The sequence below is a fragment of the Rhipicephalus microplus genome, chromosome X, assembly GCF_043290135.1.
Source record: "Rhipicephalus microplus isolate Deutch F79 chromosome X, USDA_Rmic, whole genome shotgun sequence".
NCBI lineage: Eukaryota > Metazoa > Arthropoda > Arachnida > Ixodida > Ixodidae > Rhipicephalus > Rhipicephalus microplus.
The window spans coordinates 125,738,212-125,759,487 of record NC_134710.1 but is presented as its reverse complement, the minus strand read 5'-3'; the positions used below and the strand labels follow the sequence as shown (position 1 = coordinate 125,759,487).

The following is a 21,276-nucleotide window of genomic DNA, read 5'->3' as shown; positions in this document are numbered from 1 at the left end:
CGCTCTCTACAGAGTAATTAAAATGGGAATAGGGTTATCATCTGCAGTTCATTGCCAACGGAGGGATGCTACAAGGAATGGGTTCAATGTGGTGACTTACAGGTGAGCCATGCAGCCTTATGGATATAAAGTCAGACATCCTGCTTTCCTGGGGAGTTCTGCAAATGCAGTAGGTGTCTTTTATACACTTAATAAAAATTGTCAGTCATAGTCAGTACATATGTCTTATAGCATGGTAGTAGCATTGATGCAGTATACTAATAAAAGGTATCAAAACAACCCTTTATTATTTTTCTGGCTTTCAGGGGAGCACCCTGCTCTCTAAGACCCAAAGCCTGTCATGTGAATACAGAAGCGAAAACACTTTAAATTAAGAACTGGTAGCCAAGCCGATCATCTTGTTTATGTTGTCCGTAAGGGTTAATTGTTTACTGTATACTTTTTAACGGCTTGATGGCTCATGTGGGAGCCACCACGAGTGGCGTAGCCAGGAAGGCAGGAGGAGCTGCTTAACTCTCACCCCCCCCCCCCCCCCCCCAGCAGAGTCCAGGTATTTTTTATGCTAAAGCCGTGGATTGCCCTTCTACTGTTACCGGTTCGTGACCGCCTAGTTTATCGATGACTCAGCAGAAGGCGCTAGTGTGAGTGACAGACAGACGGACTCACGGTTACCGATAAAACCCTCTGAAGCTTCGCCCCACACATCATCATTCACTTCGTAGATATGATCTGGTTTTCTTAGTTCAGCATGTGCATACCTACACGCACATATACAAACACACAAGAATGTGCATAAAGTATAACCGAAGTCGCCTTCCCCTCACACACCACTCGCACGCGAAAAAAAAATTTTTTTGCTACGCTACTGGTCTCCACACTCTAGCGACATTCATTATAGCGCACCTCTTTTGGCATTGGAATGCAGATGATAGCCCCATTCTAATTTCAATTTCTTCGCATCAAGCTTGCTGTGTATACCTCAGGTCTGTGCAAGTCTGTTGGAGATTGACCTTGCGAGTGCTTCATGCCGCTTGAGTTAAGTAGGGGTGAAGCCTGTGGAGATACATAATTTCAAAAAAAAGATACTTCTCGAGATTAAAAAATAACACTCTTTAATAACTTCACCTATGTTGAGGTAGTACATAGAGGTTCAAAATAAAATGTGCATTTTTTGTCCGACCACCAAGGCAAGGTTTCTGATGCTCAATACCAAGCTTTTCCCAAAAAAGTGAAATTTAAAATTTTTTAGTCTATCTGCTAAACTTCAGTGCGTAAATTATTTTCAATTCGTACTATGTCAAAAAGGTCACCAGCACACATTTTATTTGTGTCCTTGGAATTGGCTATGTTACCAGAAAAAAATCCCAAAACCAGGCAACTATATTCAATATTGCTCGTGGGAAAAGCTCTCGAAGAATTGATATACACAAGTAAGTCATTATTATTACTTAGATCACTTTATTACCTTGAATAAAATGCCATCTACTGAGTGCATTTTACAACGACTTTTGAAAAGAATTGTTGTTTGACGACTTTTAGCTCAGTCGGCGCCATAATACAGACTCTCATAACTAGGGAGCATAGTTTTTGGCAATGGGAATAAATGACCAGGACACGAGCTTCGAACTTCGAGAAACGTGAAAATTTTTTCCGCCATATTCGTGATGGTAAAAAAAATGCTGGGTGATTTTGCATGGACAATCCTAATTGTTGTATTGTTTATTACATTGAATTACTCCTTTGCTCCTTTTGTCTGAACTACTATTGTTAGCCATTTTTTGGTGGGTTTATGAAGTTGTTTGTGCTTTCAGCCGTTTCATTCTGTATGGTATGTATTATTATTTATTATGTATGATCATTTACTTTTGTGCTGCAAGCCAGTGCCTCTAACAAGGCCTATTAGGAGTCTTGAAATGAAAAAAGTAATTGTGCTCGCACTGTTTTTTTTTTTGCTCTCTACTCGGTTGGTGTAGTTGTGCTGACAAAATGTTTTTCCCTCTTTTTCAAGAAAGAAGTCTGCACAATACTGACACAATAGAAAAACATAACAAGTGCTTTGGGTATCTGGAAGTTAAGATATTCCTTCTTCGTATTTCAAATTCCACATACTAAGCCGCCGAAATAAAATAAATTTTTTGACAATTTTCGTTCACACAATTTGTAGCATGTCTGTGTTGTATTTCGTTTCATGACCTTGTGAAAATAAAATTCGATTTTAGTAAATAGGATACTTGTCCTTGTTAGTTTTCAAACATTTGAATTCACGTCGTAAATTTTTTAGCATGTGCAGGTGCAGTCAAAAGTTCCCAAGTGACGTGGTTTTGGGACGTTAAACCCCATATATCAAAATTTTCAGGTGACGCTGCCACAGGATTAGTTGGAATAGTTGTCTGGGAAATTTTGAATGACCTTATACTGCAGAAGAAAGATCTGCTGATTACGTATGCCTCTTCTTGAACCTAATGGAAACACGTTTGTTATTTACAGACATGTAGCAATAGTATTATGAATAATGTGTGAGAAATGGCCCTACAGAGCAGGTGTTGTTCCGTAGCAGCCGTTACTTTATTTCTACATTGCGGAGATCTCCGTGAAAGGTGAACGGGCTGTACGTTCTATGTGTCCTACGTGATCTCAGGTGTACTATTTTCTTTTCAGAGAAGTAGTTGGCAGCATGTTACCTACGCCTTTTTACGTAATCAAGGGAAAATACTTTTTGCAGTGTATAACTCGTCGTGCGAAGTGGTCGGAACGGTAAAGGACTTCGGCTGGCTGGAAGTCGCCGCTAACGCTCCCCTTCGGTGTCGCACCTCTATCCTCGGCCGTCCGCCTTTGACTACATTCAAAAGCGCGGACGACCCAAGCACGTCAGATGCCGTCAGTTTGCAGCACCCATTTAAATATGTACCCCTGCTGACGCCTGTTGTCTGACTACCTTATTTCAAGGCCGCAGCCACCGCCAGATGATGGAGCATCTGCGTCTCTTTTCCTATACAGTTGGGGTGAGGGGAGGGACAATTTGTGTGGAGTCGCCAGTGCTGTGTCCCTTCTCTATCCGTTCTAACCAGATGCACTCTAAAACATTCCAAGAAGAAAATTGTTATTTAAATAAATTATGAATTATTAACAATCAATAATAGTAGTGATGAAACAAATAAAGTACGTTCTAATATAATAATAAAAGGAATGCAACTTGAAGCTTCAATACGCCGTTCTAATTGCGTAATGTTTGAAATACCAGCTCGATACGTAAGGACAAGCGCTTACTACCAACTGAAGGTTTAATCGGAAAGCTTTGAAATATCAACTGACAGATGAAACATTTCATAAGCACATGCTAACACCAAACCGCAAACCAACAGAACGAAATTGACAAATTATCTATGTATATAAGCCCCACCTTATACCAACGCCCACGTTTCTTTACAGCGATTGCTTAACTCCTATAGCACCTGCGACTGTCTAAAAACGCCAGCTCTTTATCGGACAGAGCTATTGACGGTTTGTTCACGCAAGTCAAGTATTTACGTGCTATGTTTGCCGCTTCAATTGTAATCCTTGTGCGCTCATCTTTGCGTTTCGTAACGACCACGACTGGGCGGGCGACCCAGCTGAACTTCACAGACACATCTACTGATAAGTTAGGCCAGAAAGCCTTCGTTGTCGCTGCGAACGTTCCACGCATGCTCGCGCAATCTGTCGTTTAGGCATTTTCCAGTTTTTTCAATATAACGTTCAACGTCCATGTGCAACGTTCACAACGCCTGCAGTTGCTCGCCGAGCAACGTGCACGCTGAGCAACGTAGAAATTTTTCAGATGTCTTAGGCGTTAAGGAATCGTTCTAAGCCGAAGGGGGGGTTGGCGAGGTGGGACAATTATATACCGAGATATTTTATTGATTTTGTTAAGTTGGGTTGTGATTTGGTCTTATCGTGTGTGCTTATGAAATGTTTCATCTGTCAGTAGATATTTCACAGCCTTCGGATTAAACTTTCAGTTGGTAGTATGCGCTTTTCACTGTATTTTTGTCCTTGTCCAAGTATCGCACTCGTATTTTAAACCATCATGAATCACTAACTCGCCCAAACAACCATTTTAACAAGTTCTGATTGCAACGGAGAGACATGTAAGAGGAAAAAAAACGTTTGATCACGAAGCGCTCCCTCCTGAGGAGGCCCTGAGCATGCTTTGAGAGCTTCCGGCTTGATGCAGCGCGTTTTAGTCGGCAGAGCGATCCCAGGTATGTTCGAAGCTGTTGCAGCTGATTGGTCCTCCGGAGACCCGCTTGCCCGCATGCCCTTCCAGTCATATACCGGAATTGCTCGTTGCCGTGGTGCGCATGCCACAGGGCTGCACGCTCCATGTTTAGTCTCGCTCAAGCCTGATTGATATGTGGGGTGTAACGTCCCAAAACCACCATATGATTATGAGAGATGCCGTAGGGGAGGGCTGTGGAGATTTCGACCACCTGAAGTTTTTAACGTTTACCCAAATCTGAGCACACGGGCCTACAGTATTTTTGCCTCCATCGCAAATGCGGCTGCAGAAGCTGAAATTCGATCCCGGACCTGCGGGTCAGCAACCGAGCACTTTAGCCACTAGACCACCGCGGCGGGGCAGTCTCGCTCAAGCCTACGCTGTTCAATGCAGAACGCGTATAGGGCTGTCACTCGCGCTCCCGCCCGGGTAGGATGTCGCGAAGTACGAACAAGGATCAGCAATTCAGCCCATAAGATCAGCAATCTTTGTTGAAATACTTCCACACCGTCATTGAGCGCTGGGCACCAGGCCACCTTAGAATTCGTTCTACGCCACCGACGACGGGAGCGATAGGCCATCTGTCATCAATCAAAACAATGCGGCTGCCATCAAGTTTCAGCCAAGATTGCGGCAGCCTTTTTTCGTTTGTCAGCACCATAATCTCCGCCGGGAGTGGTCCTTAGGAAACTTGAAGCTCACAGCTTGCTGATGGGAAATTAGAGCTCGTCACCGTGTTGTCGTCGAGCGGTGGTAAGCTGTCGAGTTGTGCCTGGGACATCTTCGCTCGCTGTTGTCCTCAAGCTGCGACCTAGACCGCTTATGTATCAATGTTATTTGATGTTTTTGTTTATTTTTGGCTCAATCGTTTTGTTTACCTGCAAGATTATGACTGGATTTAATGAATATTAGTGACGAATTTCCGTTTCCTTTTGCATTTGTGAACACAGCATCAGAAGCTGACGGCATTCTTTGGTATATTGCGTTGATCTGTGTATCACTGCCGCAGCAAAGCGGGGAAAGTGGGGCTATGGTGGATTTAACCCCACAGCTCAGACAACTCTTAATTTATTTTTAGTACGCCCTGATACAAACGCTCGCACGGACATGCATCAATTATGGTTTCCTCCCCCCCCCCAAAAAAAAAATCTGGCTATGTCCCAGTATGTATACATTGAAATATTGTTAAGACACTCATCTGAAACTTTCTACGATGTATGCCACCCTATAGGATATAGCATTGTTATTCCTGCGCTTCGCTGTGTCCTCACTTTTCTCGAAGTATAAAAAATATTTTAAATATTTTATCGAAACCGCATGGAGAGTTGGGAAATATAAGGTACTAGTGTAGTATCTTTCCTATGTAAAAAAAACAACTAAACCATTTCCCGCTAAAAGGAACCATGGGTGGTTGCGAAGCAGCAAGGATATGGTTCCCTTGCGCGGGATATTCTGTAACCTATTGATAGGAGGAATGAGAATGTACTGTAAAAGTATAAGAGAGCAGAGCAAGACGTTTTGCACGTTGTGGTACCACGCCTGCACGAATCCTTCCTGACGAGACTTTGTTTGATGCGCATGTCATCAGGACGTGCACATCATTTTGGGGGCCGCGTCATCAAGACGTTTTTAGGGAGACATTGACTGAGTTCCTGGACTTCAATGGGCACGTTCACGACTCTGCCGCTGATCCCGTATGCCCCGTTGCCGTCCGTGAGGCGTCTAATGCTCACATTGACTGAGTTCCTGGACTTGAATGGGCACGTTCACAACTCTGCCGCTGATCCCGTATTCCCCGTTGCCGTCCGTGAGGCGTCTAATGCTCATGTATGCCAAATGCTGCGCGATGAGCCGTTCTGCTACCGGACTCAGCTCGGGCAGATGTGCGAGTTTTACCAGGTAGCGCTGCCCGTTGATCACGCTATTCACAGGCACCTTGTCCGACGTTAACGCCTCCTTGTAGGTTGAGAACACCAACCACCGCGTCCCGCTGTTGTTCATTCTGGATGCTGCCGACGTTGGTCAGGTTGTCATCGAACCAAAGCCAGTCACACCAACTGCTCTTCTGGCCGAAGCTCCGGTTGAGGGAATCTTGCTCTATCCGCGCGTGGGCGCCATCGGTCTCGGGTTGCAGCAGTTGCTTCAAGCGTTTCGTTGCCTTCGCCGCCGACGCACGTTGCCTCGTCGCTTCGAGATCCGCTATTCAACGTTTGCTTTTGGATTCGGCTTCGCGTTGCCTAGCCGACTCGTGATCCTTGAGAAGAGTGGAGGAGCTTGCGCAGTGGGGGTTTCGACGCCATGGTAGGGATGAAAAAGAACCCGCCTTGAGCTGCTTCGCACCTAAAAACAAAAAAGCCCGCCAGGTCCGCGAGGTAGCTCCACCGCGGTGGTCTAGTGGCTAAGGTACTCGGCTGCTGACCCGCAGGTCGCGGGTTCAAATCTTGGCTGTGGTGGCTGCATTCCTGATGGAGGCAGAAATGTTGTAGGCCCGTCTGCTCAGATTTGGGTGCACGTTAAAGAACCCCAGGTGGCCGAAATTTCCGGAGCCCTCCACTACGGCGTCTCTCATAATCATATGTTGGTTTTGGGACGTTAAACCCCACATATCAATTTATCAGGTACGCGAGGTACGCACTTGAACAGCAACAATTAAAGCTGTAAAATCTGCCTTTGTGTATCCTTCTTAAAAAATCTTGGGGTGACTATACAGGTACGCTTGCATGCTACCCACCACAACATAAATCATTATGATTTTTGTAAAATGGGAAAGCACCTACAAGGCCATTCTTCTATCTTCGGTGAAGCGATGTACCCACTGCACGACTATAAGTCAAATGTGCACTTTGTTGAGGTGGTGGCTAATGGCATTGAAGAACTGTGGCACAGTTTTTGAAATGTGAAGTATTTCTTCGCGTACTGCAAGCACTTTAGGCGTCTGTCTACGCATCGAAAGATCTATCTGGCCGCCTACGTCTGGGTGCTGATCACCCTATTAGCCTTGGGTGAACCATAATTAGTATGTGAAGGTAAGATGGATGCTGACAAATACGACTCGCCGTTTAGGACACGAATATTGTCACAATCCTGTCGCGTACGTCATCAAACAGCGTGCGCTAGACTGTGGCACATACCCGCGGGCTGGTATGTGCCATTGGTGATTGAGCCTTCTCTTCCAGGGAACGACAAGAAAATGCATGCGTAATTTTAATGCAGGGGCGTTAAAAAAAGCGGACAATGACTGCGTTGACCAGACGAATGTAAAGAAAGATTGTCCCGGTCCCAGCAGCAATCAAACCCAAGCACTTTGCGTGGAAACCATGTATTCAACCACAGAGCCACGCTAGGTGTCGATACTGCTTTTCACGTAGGCCGTAAGGTTCCTGTAGCGTCAATTTATGATGCAGTGTTGGCTATTAATTTTTATAAAATATGAGCCCCTACGGTGCAGCCGTCACATCGGGTTAATTCAACTATACACGAGCGCAATATACTGAAAGTGATTGGTAGTTTATGTCAACCCAAAACGCCGTGAATCAACCTTGGTAAATTGAATTCGAGTGCCTTAAAAAAAATATTGCATCTCAACGAAATCAATGACTACGAGTAGGCTATAGACCCTAAGGTGCATAATATCTAAGTTGAAGTCACTGACAAGTATATAGGACGGACAGATAGACGGACGGGCGCTCTAACAGACCGACAGGTGGATGTATGCACCAATGCACGGGCGGATACAGTTATGGACGGAAAGATGGATGGCTGGGCGCATGGACGCGTGGTTTGACCGGCAGATGCATGGATACGGACAGACGGATGGCGCGAGTCATCATGTATTGCGCTTTCGTATGGTTGATTACACATAAAGTTGATCGTATTACATATGTGTTCGTTCTTTTCTCTGCAGGAGTTCAGTTTCGGTGTGGTTTTTGTGAGACGTGATAGACGGCAACTAGGTCTGCCCTAAGGAGCTTCGCCTTTAATTAAAAAGTGGCATCTGCAGCGTTGACCTAATCAACGCGTAGATTAATAATCTTATTCTTAGCAGGCATTGAACCTCAGCATTCTGCAAGGTAATCAAGTATTCTACCACAGAGCCACGCCAGGTCTCCAAACTGTTTTTTCAGTAGACAATAATGTTCGTGAAATGTGAGTAGTGGGGCCGCTGCTGGGGTTATCAAATTTCACAAACAGTAGATACGGTGTCATGTAGGACATTACACCAGCATGTGCCTATTGTGCATGCCAGGATGTGCATGCACATGACGCCAGCATGTGCCATTGGCGTCACGTGCTACGTGACGCCAATGTGCAAAGGAGTGTCTCAAACTTGCCCTAATGACAACAGGTGGCGCTGACTGACCCTCCTAGGTGTAAATGCTCATATATACCATACAAAGCGGGCGGTGGGATAGCCGCCGTAGTATCTCAGTTTGTACAGAACCGGACGCGTCATTCAATCGTTGCAGGTTCGGTCCATACCAACGGCTAGCTATCTTTTTGTCCAGGTTTCTTTCTTCACATATAAATTACAACTATATACTTCCAATATTGCAATAATATCCCCTATAATTTCCTCAGCATCATTGTATGTTAGGTTTTATCATATAAAGAAGAATCCATTTACAGAATATTATAAAAAATTGTTATTTCTTCTAACAAAAACACTTCTTAAAAAGCCTCCCCAAGCTCTTTGCTAACACACAGATAGCCAAGATACAGAAAGTCTATCGATCAATATAACTGCAGGTGAGATGGAAACAGTTATACTCCTTTTTCACGACGGAAAATCTCATTGCCCAAATGAAATAACGAAATTATTCTAGAAAGCTTTTAAGGCCGAGGAGTAACAAGGGTAATCCACTTTCATTCAAGAAATCGTACACTGTAATGATCCCCAAAAGTAAGGACCCTGTAAACCATAAATGTCTGGCTATAGGCTGATAACATCAGCTATATAGGCTTATAGGCTTATAAAAGCAGTATAATGCAGGCTAGCGAAAATTACTTCCTAGTTAGTAAGACAATATTGCTGACTAGAGTGGTTAGTTTAATACTAAATTGTTAGTAGCCCGGGCTAATAGAGGTTTACGCCTATTTTGTTAAGTGTTCGTGTGCGCTACCTTATCAAAATGATTGTATTACAAAAGTATAGGGTGAAAAAAACAAATTGACATGACCCTTGTAAGTTAATCGCTTCTATCTACGTGATTAACTATATTGTGGTAAATGCGCATCACGGCCACATATTTAGAGACAACTGACCACAAGATGACATGAACAAATCAGATTCGCATATGATCAAACATATGTGAATCGCATATGCTCATATGGACTCATATGAAGATATGACATGCCCATAAGAGTTCTCATATTCACATGAATATATACTCATATGAGTATGAGAACTCAAATGAACTGAAGACGAGATGACGCATGCAAACGCATGCCCAAGCAAGTTTTCAAGACTTAGACATAGCAAAATTCTACTGTAGGAGCACCTTCAAGGCTATATATACCCCTGCTTTAGTACCGCGCAATGCGCACCTATTAGTAGTTTCAGAATTTATAAGATAATTGTTGTTTTCTGCGCATCACCATGTCCCCTTTTATTTCCTCATGTGCCTGCCATCACGTAGCACGAAACTTCTATTTCAAGGTAGTCAATAAAATTAGAGCTTGCCTAAATTTTTTTTACCATGTAACTTTTACGGCAAAATGTACTGCGGCATCTACAAAATATCTAGCAACCTAAGTGGCTCAGTAGTTTCTTAGTTCCAAACACTAAGAAAAGTTCCCTGGTCAGTAACGGTTAAACTTACAAGCTGTACTAGCTGGTGGCTGACAAAAGTATGCCGCGAAAGTAGTGAAATACCCCGCAAACTAGTAAACACGCGTTTACTATTGATTATTCACTTGTTTGTGAAAGTTTATGTACCATGGCTGGCCCACAATAATCTTGTGGAATAAAAAGACAGTCAATTGTTACGAACAATCATGTAACACGAAGCACGTTGGAGGGCTGTGACGCTGACTTCAGAAGAGTTGCAATGATGCAAATTGATCCAGTGAAAGCTTTTGATCTAGTTTGTCATAGTACATTGTTTGAATTGTTTGGCGTTTGCTCTGTGGTACTACACTGTGTCCAGGTGGCTTACGACAATTGTTCCACAAAGTTGGAGTTGAACTGCCGATTGAATGGAAAAGTTAATGCAGTTCATCTGTAAAATATGACTCCCAACTTTTGCCTCTATTATTTCCTTTGTCCCTAGAACTTCTCTTTGTAGCCATACAAAAACCTTAAGTATTCACAGTTTAAATTTATGAGTGCGTGACGTAAAGATATGAACATAGGCGGATGATGTTGCCATATTTTTAGCAATGAGGTGAGCGTACCCGCTAGCATGAATGTTGCGCAATGATTTCATGATTCTACTGGTAGTATTGTTAACCTAGACCAGAATGCCGGCCTGTAGCATGGCAATGGGGAAACGTTCCCAGTGGTGTACGAATGAATTATAAGGTCAAACTAGCCTAATACGTACCTCGGTGTACCGCAAGACAAATATCGAAAACACTATTATCTGGGGGCCACAAAAATCGGAGAAATATTTGTTCTGGCACAGAAGTGGGGAGGTCATGATAGGCCCGTCTTCGCTCGCGAGACAGTATACAACGTCTTTTTGGTATCGTTGTTACTTTCCTTGATGCAAGAACTGTCAGGCTCTAGGAACAGTATTCAGAGCATTCACAAGCTCCTGGATGTTTTCGTGTGACAGTCCCAGTACGTACTAAAAGGGAGAACAGCCTTTTTTTAGGCCTAAAAAGATTTTTATTAGCCTCTCCTATTTTTTGAGGCATGTTCTGTCAAGGTTTCACTGTCTGAAAAATCAGCGTGACTGAATTCAATGACATTCCTTCAAATAGGGCTGAAATCTGTTTTGCTAACCTAATTGCTGCCTCAAATAATGAACCCCGTCATGGCTTAGACAGCTTTCTGCGAGAAATTGTTTTGGCTTTTCTATTCCTTTGTGCCAGTTTTAGTTCGGAGTATCTGTCCACTGTCCTTCCTAGGCGTTTGACAACACATTTGATTGAAAGTGTTTTTTCTGTTCCTCTGTATCTTTTTATGTAGAGTGGAGGCCAAGGAGAAGATGATTTCAAGAGAGTGAAAAAATTAAAAGGATCGTAGCAGCCAGAAATAAAATCTTTTTTAAGTTGCACACGGATACACTGCAGGTTAAAACATGGCTAAAACATAAAGGTGAACTTTATCGTGAAGATCCACTTGCTTACTGCGTCGAAAACCATAGTTGGTAGAGCATGCCTTGATCAATTGATGGGACACATCTTTATATTGGAATGTTCTACGGATATTATTTAAGGGTTTCCCTTTCACATCACGTGGCATTCTGTTCTTAGCAGCAGCACCAGTGTTCCTAAAACACGATATGTTCTTTTTCTTGGCTTTCACAGCATATGGTAAAGCTTCACGGCAGTTGCATATTTTGATTTGATTGATTGATATGTAAGGTTTTAAGTCTCGTAACCACCATATGAATATGAGAGACGCCATAGCGGAGAGTTCTGGAAATTTTGACCACCTGAGGTTCTTTAACGTAATCCCAAATCCAAGCACATGGGCCTACAGTATTTTCGCCTCCACCGAAAATGCAGCCGCAGCCGGGATTTGACTCCATAACCTGCGGGTCAGCCGCCGAGTACCTTAGCCACTAGACCACCGCATCGGAGGAATATTTTTACTGAGATGCTCGACCAGTGCGTATTTATTTCATTGAACAAATGTGCAACATCCAATATGTTTTCGTAAGACATGCCTACGATGATGAACTGCTAATCGTTATAGTTGACCAGTGTCATCACAAACTATTTTAAGAATGTGTGGTGGGCGGCTAACATCGACATCGGATTGCAACCCCCGTTTTGCACACCCGTGCGGACGCCCTTGGTTTGGATGCCTTATGCAAGATCACACAGAAAAAAAGAGAGAAATTCAAGAAAGAAGAAACAAGAATAAACATTCATTTCATGAAAAGACATAGCTGTGCAAGTCCGGCTTCTACCCTATGCGGGAGGTCTCCGCATTTTAGAAACCCTCTGGCCTTCACTGCTTCCTTGGCCCGGGCGGCGAGACGTTGTTGTTGGTCCAGGTCTTTCAAGGTTATCTTGACCCAGATGTTTCGAGAAGGAGTTCGTTTGTTTCATTGCCGGCGTCACAGGTATGCAGCGATGGCAATATGTCGGTACGTATATTGCAAGGGCACTCCAGGAGGTGCACCAAAGAGCAAATGCGCGGCGAATTAGGCACATGTATTCGTGTAATGTCGGGTACAGTTGGCGCATTAGTGTACAGTGTGTGCAAGTGTTCCTTTCAAGGCTTCTCAATGTGTTGTAGCCCTCTTTGTTTAGTTTCAAATGCGGTGATGGGCACTCTCTCCGCGCCTCCCTGCGGTGTTGCTGAATAACAGAGTGGGATATGTGTTTGCACTCATCCTCCACGAAAGATATCCTGCCGTGTGGAGAGTTGATGAAAATAAAAGGGCACAATTTACTGCCTCCTGTAGTGGGGGCACAGCTCAGCGCCTTTAGGAGTTGGGAAGGAGGCAGTAAACTTGATCGATAGAAAGAAAGAAGATAACCAAGAAAGTATGAGTAGAAGACAGGAGAATATTTTGTTAGTACAGGCCGGTGGGAGGAAACCAATGCATTCGACAATTGAGTGTCCAGGTCTGCACGAAGGGCAAATACGAGAAAGGTTCGCAGGGCTTGTAGCCTGGGCCTTGAGAGAAAGAGGAAATCTACCACATTTGTCACAGCGAGACCGAGTAGGAAGTAGCGGCGCACCATCTCGCGTCTCGCGTCGTTCACCTGTCAGATCAGGGAAGGCGACAATGATGCGCTCGAGCTAAACGATAGATTCAATGCGTTGTTTTGGCTAGTGTGTGTGTGTGTGTGTGTGTGTGTGTGTGTGTGTGTGTGTGTGTGTGTGTGTGTGTGTGTGTATGTGCGTGTGTGTGGGGGGGATACAATGACATTTCTCGTTTAAAATATTTTAAAATCATATCAAATTAACATCGAATATTTGAGGCGATGAAATAATATTTGTAAATACTAATATAAAGAACATTTATTCAAACTTCAGTACGCCATACAGATTGCGACTGAGGTATTTGAGAAACGAAGATGACGTTCTCTCTCGAAGCGCTGGCCACGCTTTGGCGTCGTCCATTCTTTTGTGCACGAGACATTATGCAGCGCGTACGTATCACTAGCATTATTCCAGCCATGTTCAACGCCGCCACAGTTTGTGTCTCTAGATCCCCGCTTGCCCACTGGTCGTTGTGTTCAAACAAGGCTTTCTCGCTGCCGTGGTCCGGACACCACTCTGATGCAGGCCTCGTCTTCAGTCTCACTCAAGCCTTCAATGTTCCAGGCAGAACGCGTTGGATTGTCGGCCACGTTCACACCCGAGTTTGTTGCCATAAGGTTCGAAGAACCATCAGTAATTCAGGCGATGACATCAGTGACTTTGTTGCAAGGTTTTCACTTCATTATCGAGGGCTGCACTATGGGCAGCCTTGGGATTGCAGCATCTCAATGCAACCGACGGCGGACACGACCCAGCGCGCCTGGCCCGAATACCATAAAACGAAGGTCTCCAAGTCTGCGGCAGGTTTACGGTGGCAACACTGCTGTGTCGGCACCATTAAGAGCTTCGCCAGGATGGGTGCTTATGGGCCTTGGCCCTCTGCGCCATTTCATGATGGCAATGTGGCGCCTATCACCGTGTGGTCGTCAGCCTGTGGTATGATGTTCGCTGGTGCCCCGGTCATCGTCGCCTGCGGTTGTTCTGTAGCTGCGTACGTCGAGGACAGCTTACCTGCCGATTCAATTTCATGTTCGTGTTTGATTATATTTCAAATTTGTTGTTTTAGTGTAACCATATCAATGCTTATAATAAATATTCATGACGAATCTTCGCTCGTTTTCTTTTTGCGAACATTGCATCAGAAGCTTTTCGCATTCTTCAGTACCATGTTGACCTGTGAATCACACCCGCCACGAGGGGGGGAAGGGAAAATTTGGTGAATGAAACTCCCGGCCACCGAAAAATTCAATTTTGCTTGTATACGCTTACATGCAAGTGACCACACAAACATGCATCAAGTAAAATTAATCCTCCCACCCTCTACCCCACAAAAAAAAAAAATTCCGGCAATGCCCTTGCTTCGTATGTTGGACTACTCGAACACTGCTCTGAAACTGTCATCCGCATAGGATAATGCTGTTATGCTTTTGCTTCGCCGTTTTCAATTTCCGTTGGGTTAGAGAACCTGAAGTATTTTTCTTTATCATCGCTAATTATTCAGAGGCGAGCCCGCTGCATGGCTCGTAAAGAAAGAAGTGCTGTGACGAGTTCCGTGCAGAGCGTACTGAGGCTGTCAGTACCCGTCTCCAGGCCAGCCAAGCCGCAGCAGCGTGACCTGGTAATACTGACAAAAGGCTCAACGGCAGGCAACCGAGGCCACACGAAGATGCGCGAGTGGGCCGATGAGAACGCTCCAAGAGATGGTGACACCCTACTGTTTGAGGACCTGGCAGATCAAGACAGTAAGCCTCCTGCGTGCATGAATAGCGGGATGCCAGCCGGTCGGCAAGTTTTCAGCGAATTCAAGAAGTCTGAAGAAGTGTACGGTGGCTTCAGCTGTACCGAAGGGCCCATTGGTCACCTCGACCCCGTAGGTCTGCCGGTGCGGCCAATGTATCACAAGGCGTGTGTGAACGGGGGCACCACAGATTTGCAAAATGATGAAATCCACGCGGCGAATATTTCGATGCAGCAAAAGATAATGAATTTGAAACAGGAGCTAGACGCAGAGCGACATCGGTGCGCGCAGCTGGTGAAGAAAGAACAACGCGAATGGGAAGAGGTGGAGGCGCTCAAGCGAGAGGTGCTGAAAATTCGTATGGAGCTGCAGCTGTTGCGCCGCCAGGTGAACAACAGGAGTAGCAGTAGCGACCACGCTGCGGAGACTAACGAGATGGTAATTTTGGAACGGAGCACTCTGGTTGCTGAGCACTCCACCCTGAAACAGCCTGTTTCAAACAGCCACGTTGAAGATGTAGCCAGTGGGCAAGCTCACGAAGTGGACATGCCACCTGACACACCGAGTGCTGACCAGGTGAGCGGAGCTGCTTGTGCCGAAAGCACCCAGAGTGGTGGAAGCTTGCGCACAGTTGATGCTGTCGTAGTGGGTGTTCCAGCAGCTCCATTTGAGGTGTTCTCTGAGCCCACCGACAAAGGAGTGCTTGCCTGTGGTGCACCTCTGCCACCAAACGATGATGCTCCTGAAGAGGTGGACAACGATCGAAACGGGCTGCCAGCGGATTGTATCCCACCAGAGATTTCCACGCGGGCGAAGTATCTTGACTTCACCTTTGCCCCGTCGAAAAGTTTCACCTTACAGTTCACATCGACACCCTGTGCAACTTACCGCACAGTGCCCAAGGTGGGTGAATATTTCACGTTGAATGATTTGACTGCCCTTGTGCAGGATGTTGCCATCAGCGATCCGTCTGCCTCTTCTACTGCACAGCTCCCATCAGTGGAGCCCCTTGCAAAGCCACCTGAACCAGATGAGCAACTAGCACCAACCAGCCCCTCACCGTGTGCTGCATGAAGCCTATAGATGCAGAGTGTGTGTCAGTCGTTGCCTGTTGCGGTCAGCGAAGTAATATCGGCTGTTGCTGAAGCGAGAAAGGAAGTGCGTAGCAGGTTGAACTTTATTTCGCCCTTCTACGTAACGCGGCTTTTTGTCGGTGATATGTGTTTGCCTGTTCTTCGTGCTTATTAACGCGATTTTAGCGAATAAATTTGATTAAAATCGATGTGCTGTTTTAAAATCAAGAGTGGTGGAACTATCGGCAACGATTGACTTTTAACTTCTTCGTATGCGCACATGCCAATTATTTCGTCTTAATTAAATGTATTCGATCAAAGAAGTGATAACATTCTCTAAATCGTTAGGCAATAGTGAATCATGAATATTCAATTAATATTTTTAACTTCATTCGCACATGTTTCCAAGTTCGTGGAGCACTACGCTCCGACGTTTCGTTGCTTAAAACGTCTTACCTTTGCGCATGATATTAACTCATGAATTATCACGAATTGTTAAATGCGGAATTTCAGGTTTTGCACACATCGACCTTTATCGAAGAGTGGGGGACCCTTAAGCCGCCTTTAAGAGTTTGGCGCGGCAGCATAACCATGTCCTTAGGGCGTTTTTGAAACACTTAGTGCATGAAATCTTTTCGAACTTGCTATGTAAACGGTCCGCGTGGCCTTAAGGAAATATGCGCATTAACGTACGAACATTTTGTAGTGGGTGACTGGCATTAAACAATGAAGTCATTAGGATAATCACATGTTCTCAGGCCCAATGGCAATGTGCACTTGTATCATGTATTGTTACTTAAATATTAACAGCGTTAAAAAGCTGGTTTCGCGGAAATTCCGGCATCGGCATAGGTGTCTTTGGTTGAGCGAAAAGATATCATCTTATGCGTGACCGTAAATTCGAGGGCATTGAAAGTTTTCGAACATTATTAGAGAATTAAAAAAAAACCGGTGCTGAAGTAGGGACCGAAGCAGGGCCATTTGTGTTCAAGTGAGGTTCGAACCCGGGTCGTTTGCTTGGCAAGTTGGTGTTTTACCACACAGCCATGCCACTGCTTTCAAATTGATCGAGAAGAACTTCCTCTGCTCGGAAATTCAAAGAAAGTAGCTATCATGCTTAACAAACATACGTGCCTTGTATACTCTTCTCCATGCAACATGAAATATTTCAGTAATAATGCGTAGTTAAACCGTACATTGCCATGGGGCGTCAGAAGAACATGGGATTATCATAATGACTTCGTAGATTAAAGCCAGTCACCCACTACAAAAGCACACATACTACTGCACCATCCCGACCACGTGATAGGTGCATAGTCAGTTCGCAAAGATTTCACACAATAAGTGTTTGAAGTACGCACTACGAACAAGATATCGCTATCGCGTTCATATCCTAAAGTGAAAGATTTAAGTCGCCTAAATTTTTGTGCTATAAGTTGGAGCATGTATACAGGACGCATCTGTTTGTCGTAAAGCATGAAAGATACTTTCACTCCATTTCCAAGTGAAGGAAGGAAAACGGTGTTAGAAGTATTTTCTTAGCCGCCCATAATGAACACGTGGGAATTTCAACACCTGTATCATCGTTGGTATAGTACAGTATATCACACGCGTGCAATTGAAGTCGCAGTCACTAGGCTGCGGTGTGAAACTCCTCATCTCAATTTTTATTTACACAGAGCTGGTCTGGCTGCTTCCCCTAATTGTCGGTTTTGAGGAGCCTCTGAGACAACAGACGATTAACGGATATATTGTAAAGAATACGCCACATGCAAAAATTACATTAGATGCTGTCTTTCGTCTAGTGAGATTGTAGTTAAACACTGCAAATGTACTTTCTTTCGAGGCTTTAATTCTAAGATTCAGTGACGGGAAAGTTGCCGATGCCTTGCAGGAGTTTATTAAAGCTTCTAAAGACTGAGGCTGCAGAACATTTTATTCCTCCTAAATTATATATCGCCAAATCGTTTTTTTATTTATTTATTGTTGCTGGAATCATCTGCTTCATTTTCTATATCCGTTATGTCTAATTGTTAATTTCTCATATTTTTCCCATGACCCTTCTCATTGCTTTAAAAGTTGTGAGCTAACAAATCAACGGTATTCCGCTAGAACTACCCAGTTCTAGGCCATTTCTCCAGCGTGAGTCTGAACCACTGATTCTAGGCTCTTCCTCGTCAATCTTGGCGATACCCACTCAGGGGGATAGGCCATGAAACGGATGGTACCTTGCTTAGAAAACTAAATAATTTGTTGAGAAAACAGGTTGAAAATGAATTGTTTAGTCCTTACAGATAATGAAAGCGAAGCTCACAAAATTAAAAAAAAATTTAGAGCATGAAAATCAGCATAGCCAAAAATAAATTTCCGCAAATTTATTAGACTTCAGTAAAAGTTATATACAGCATGGAAAAGGTCAGTAATTTGCTTAGCAACTTCGAGCATATAGGTAATAGGTGCTGGCAGCGGCTACTACCTCTCTCGATTTGTAACTCATTTATTGCTCCTTGTTTACCTGCTAACACTAGGCTGTCGTTACTGCTCAGTGTATATGGTAAGTTACTAATATTAATCACATCAAACTGTCCCTTTTTAGCTGAAGCGCAGAGGAAGAAAATGTCTGCTGCATGACGGAAATTAGGAAACCACAACAAGTAAGCCTGCCTTTCCCGCGCGGTTATTGCGTTCGACAGCCGACACGCAGGTCGCAGGATCGAACACCGGCCGCGGCCGCCGCATTTTCGATGGAGGCGAAAATGCGTGAGGCCCACGTATACTTGGGTTTAGGTGCACAAAATTTCCCGAGCCCTTCACTACGGCATTTTTGATACTACATCGTTGTTTTGGGACGTTACACATGAGAATTATTAATAATATTTCCATTACCGCGAATACGGAGGCGTAAAAAATGATGAAACAGAGCAACCAAGTCGTAAACGTGCCCATTGAAGTCCAGGAACTCGATCAATGCCTCCCCAGAAACGTGCTGATGACGCGGCCACCAAAATGATGCGCAGGTCCTGATGACGTGTGCATCAAAAAAGGACTTGTCAGAAAGGCTTCGTGCAGGCGTGGTACCCCCACGTGCAAGACGTCTTGCTCTGGTCTTTTATACATTTTCAGTGCATTCTCATTCCTCCTATCAATAGGTTACAGAATATCTCACTCAAGGGAACCATCTCCCCGCTGCTTCGCATCCACCCATGGTTCTCTTTAGCATGAGATGGTTTAGTTATTTTTTTTTGCATAGGAAAGAAATAGTACACTAGTACCTTATATTTCCCAACTCTCCATGCGGTTTTGATAAAATATTTAAAATAGTTTTTATACTTCGAGAAAAGTGAAGACACAGCGAAGCGCAGGAATAACAATGCTATATCCTATAGGGTGGCATACGGCGGGAGAAAGTTTCAGATCAGTGTCTCAAGAAAATTCTAATATATACATACTGGGACATAGGCGAAATATTTTGAGGAGGTGGGGTGGTGGAGGAAACCATAATTGATGTATGTACGTGCGAGCGTTTATATGAGCGCGTACACAAGCAAAATGCAGAATTGACGGCGCTGAATCCACCATACACTCTAAGAAGTAGTGTTGAATAAAACAGGTCACTGACCAATGTCAAACAAAACAAGACGTTTCGGGACCCGTACGGGTCCCTTGTTCACAATGGAATGACGGCTGAGCAACAGGTTCTTATGTAACGTTGAGCGCATGACGCAAAGTCCGGGAGTACACGTGGTTTAGTGTGCCAGATGATCTATTGATTGTGTTACTTGTCGTCTGAATGATTAGTGATTCGAGGTTCAGTCTGGTTGTAAAATTCTTCTCCGTGGCCAAGATGCGTGCGTTGTCCCAGCTTATCTCGTGGCCCGTCTTCTCGGCATGCTCTGCGAGTGCATTTGTCACTGTGTGGCACACTAAACCACGTGTACTCCCGGACTTTGCGTCATGCGCTCAACGTTACATACGAACCTGTTGCTCAGCCGTCATTCCATTGTGAACAAGGGACCCATACGGGTCCCGAAACGTCTTGTTTTGTTTGACATTGGTCAGTGACCTGTTTTATTCAACAATGCCTTTACCTGACCAGACGGCATTCAGTCGAACTCTCGACTACTCTAAGAAGTAAAGAAGGAAAAGCGGTATCGAGGTTACTACTTTAGAGGAGCAACTAACTTGCCACACTCATTGCACCATTTTGGGAGTAACTGCGAAGGAGTAAACACGCTCTCTTGGTTACTCATCAAAGAAGCAATAGTTAGCAAAAGAAAAATCAAGTTTTCGGTTGGCATCAACGGCCTTTCGAAGTGCGTGCTGGCACTTCATTAGATGTACAATCGATATGCAAGCACCACATTCAGAAATAAATGTCGGAAAATTTGCAGCAAACATATGAGATTCGAGCTCACGGTCACGCAGACAGCATGCGTACGCACTGAACACTACACCACAACAAGCTACGGTACAATCTGAAAGAAAACGGGCTTGTGTGTAGCATCGATGGGTCGTTTCCACACGGCGAGAACATGCCTGCAATTAATCCAAAAAACTGGCGCTTCACTCTACAAGGAGGAAAGTGCCTCCCCTTGCCGTGAGGAGCAGGTAAGTAGGTGAACCATCGTTGATGGACATGAGAGCTTGACTGAGTGCAAAGTCGGCAATGTTCCTACCGTGGGTGTTCATTGAGGCAGAACCTCACTTGGGATGGTGTGCATTAAAATCCCCAACTAATACATATGGTGCAGGGCAAGCTTGGCGCACAGACAAGAGATGGCAACAGTCCACGTGGCTTCTAGGAGGGATATATCCACCTATGACATATAATGAACGTCCCTTGTCCTTTAGAGATAGGCAAATATAGTTATTAGAAGCATGAGGAGACACGGCATGCCTTATGTAAGTTAAATCTCGACGTACGCATATAACTACTTTGCTCGCATTTCGATCATCGCGTGACCACAAAGTGACGTATCCAGAAATCGGAAACGACGACATCATATTCGGCTCACATATAACAACGAACGAAAATTTGTATTTAAACATCCTTTGTCTAAAGTCAGACAATCAGCTTTGCGAACCTCTTGCTTTCCACTGCATTATAGCAGAGGTGCGCACACTTTCATCGAAGAAATTCGCCATATTTTTTATGGAAGGGCCAGCAGTAGCGGTTCCAGCACGTTCAGAATCTGCACTGCGTTCTTCGCACCTGGCGTCTGTAGCTAGTTGAGAATCGCACGAATAGACTTTAGTGGATGCTTCCGCATGGTCTAAGTCATCTCAGTGTCTTGCTTATCATTTTCCGCCCTCTTTGAAT

General features: G+C 44.5%; 1 protein-coding gene across 2 annotated transcripts in view; it reads left to right on the top strand.

Annotated features, from left to right (window-relative positions):
* The window catches only part of LOC142775735 (uncharacterized), a 62,080-nt gene that overhangs the window by 27,299 nt on the left and 13,505 nt on the right, over nucleotides 1–21,276 (top strand). Inside the window, exon 2 of one of the 2 annotated variants that reach the window (XM_075877606.1) lies at nucleotides 103–21,276. The exons of the other annotated variant lie outside the window; for it this stretch is intronic. Coding sequence (XP_075733721.1) covers nucleotides 14,662–15,957 — 1,296 coding nt within the window. The 5' untranslated portion in view covers nucleotides 103–14,661 and the 3' untranslated portion in view covers nucleotides 15,958–21,276. The remainder of the gene's footprint in view (nucleotides 1–102) is intronic. 2 annotated transcript variants of the gene reach the window in all.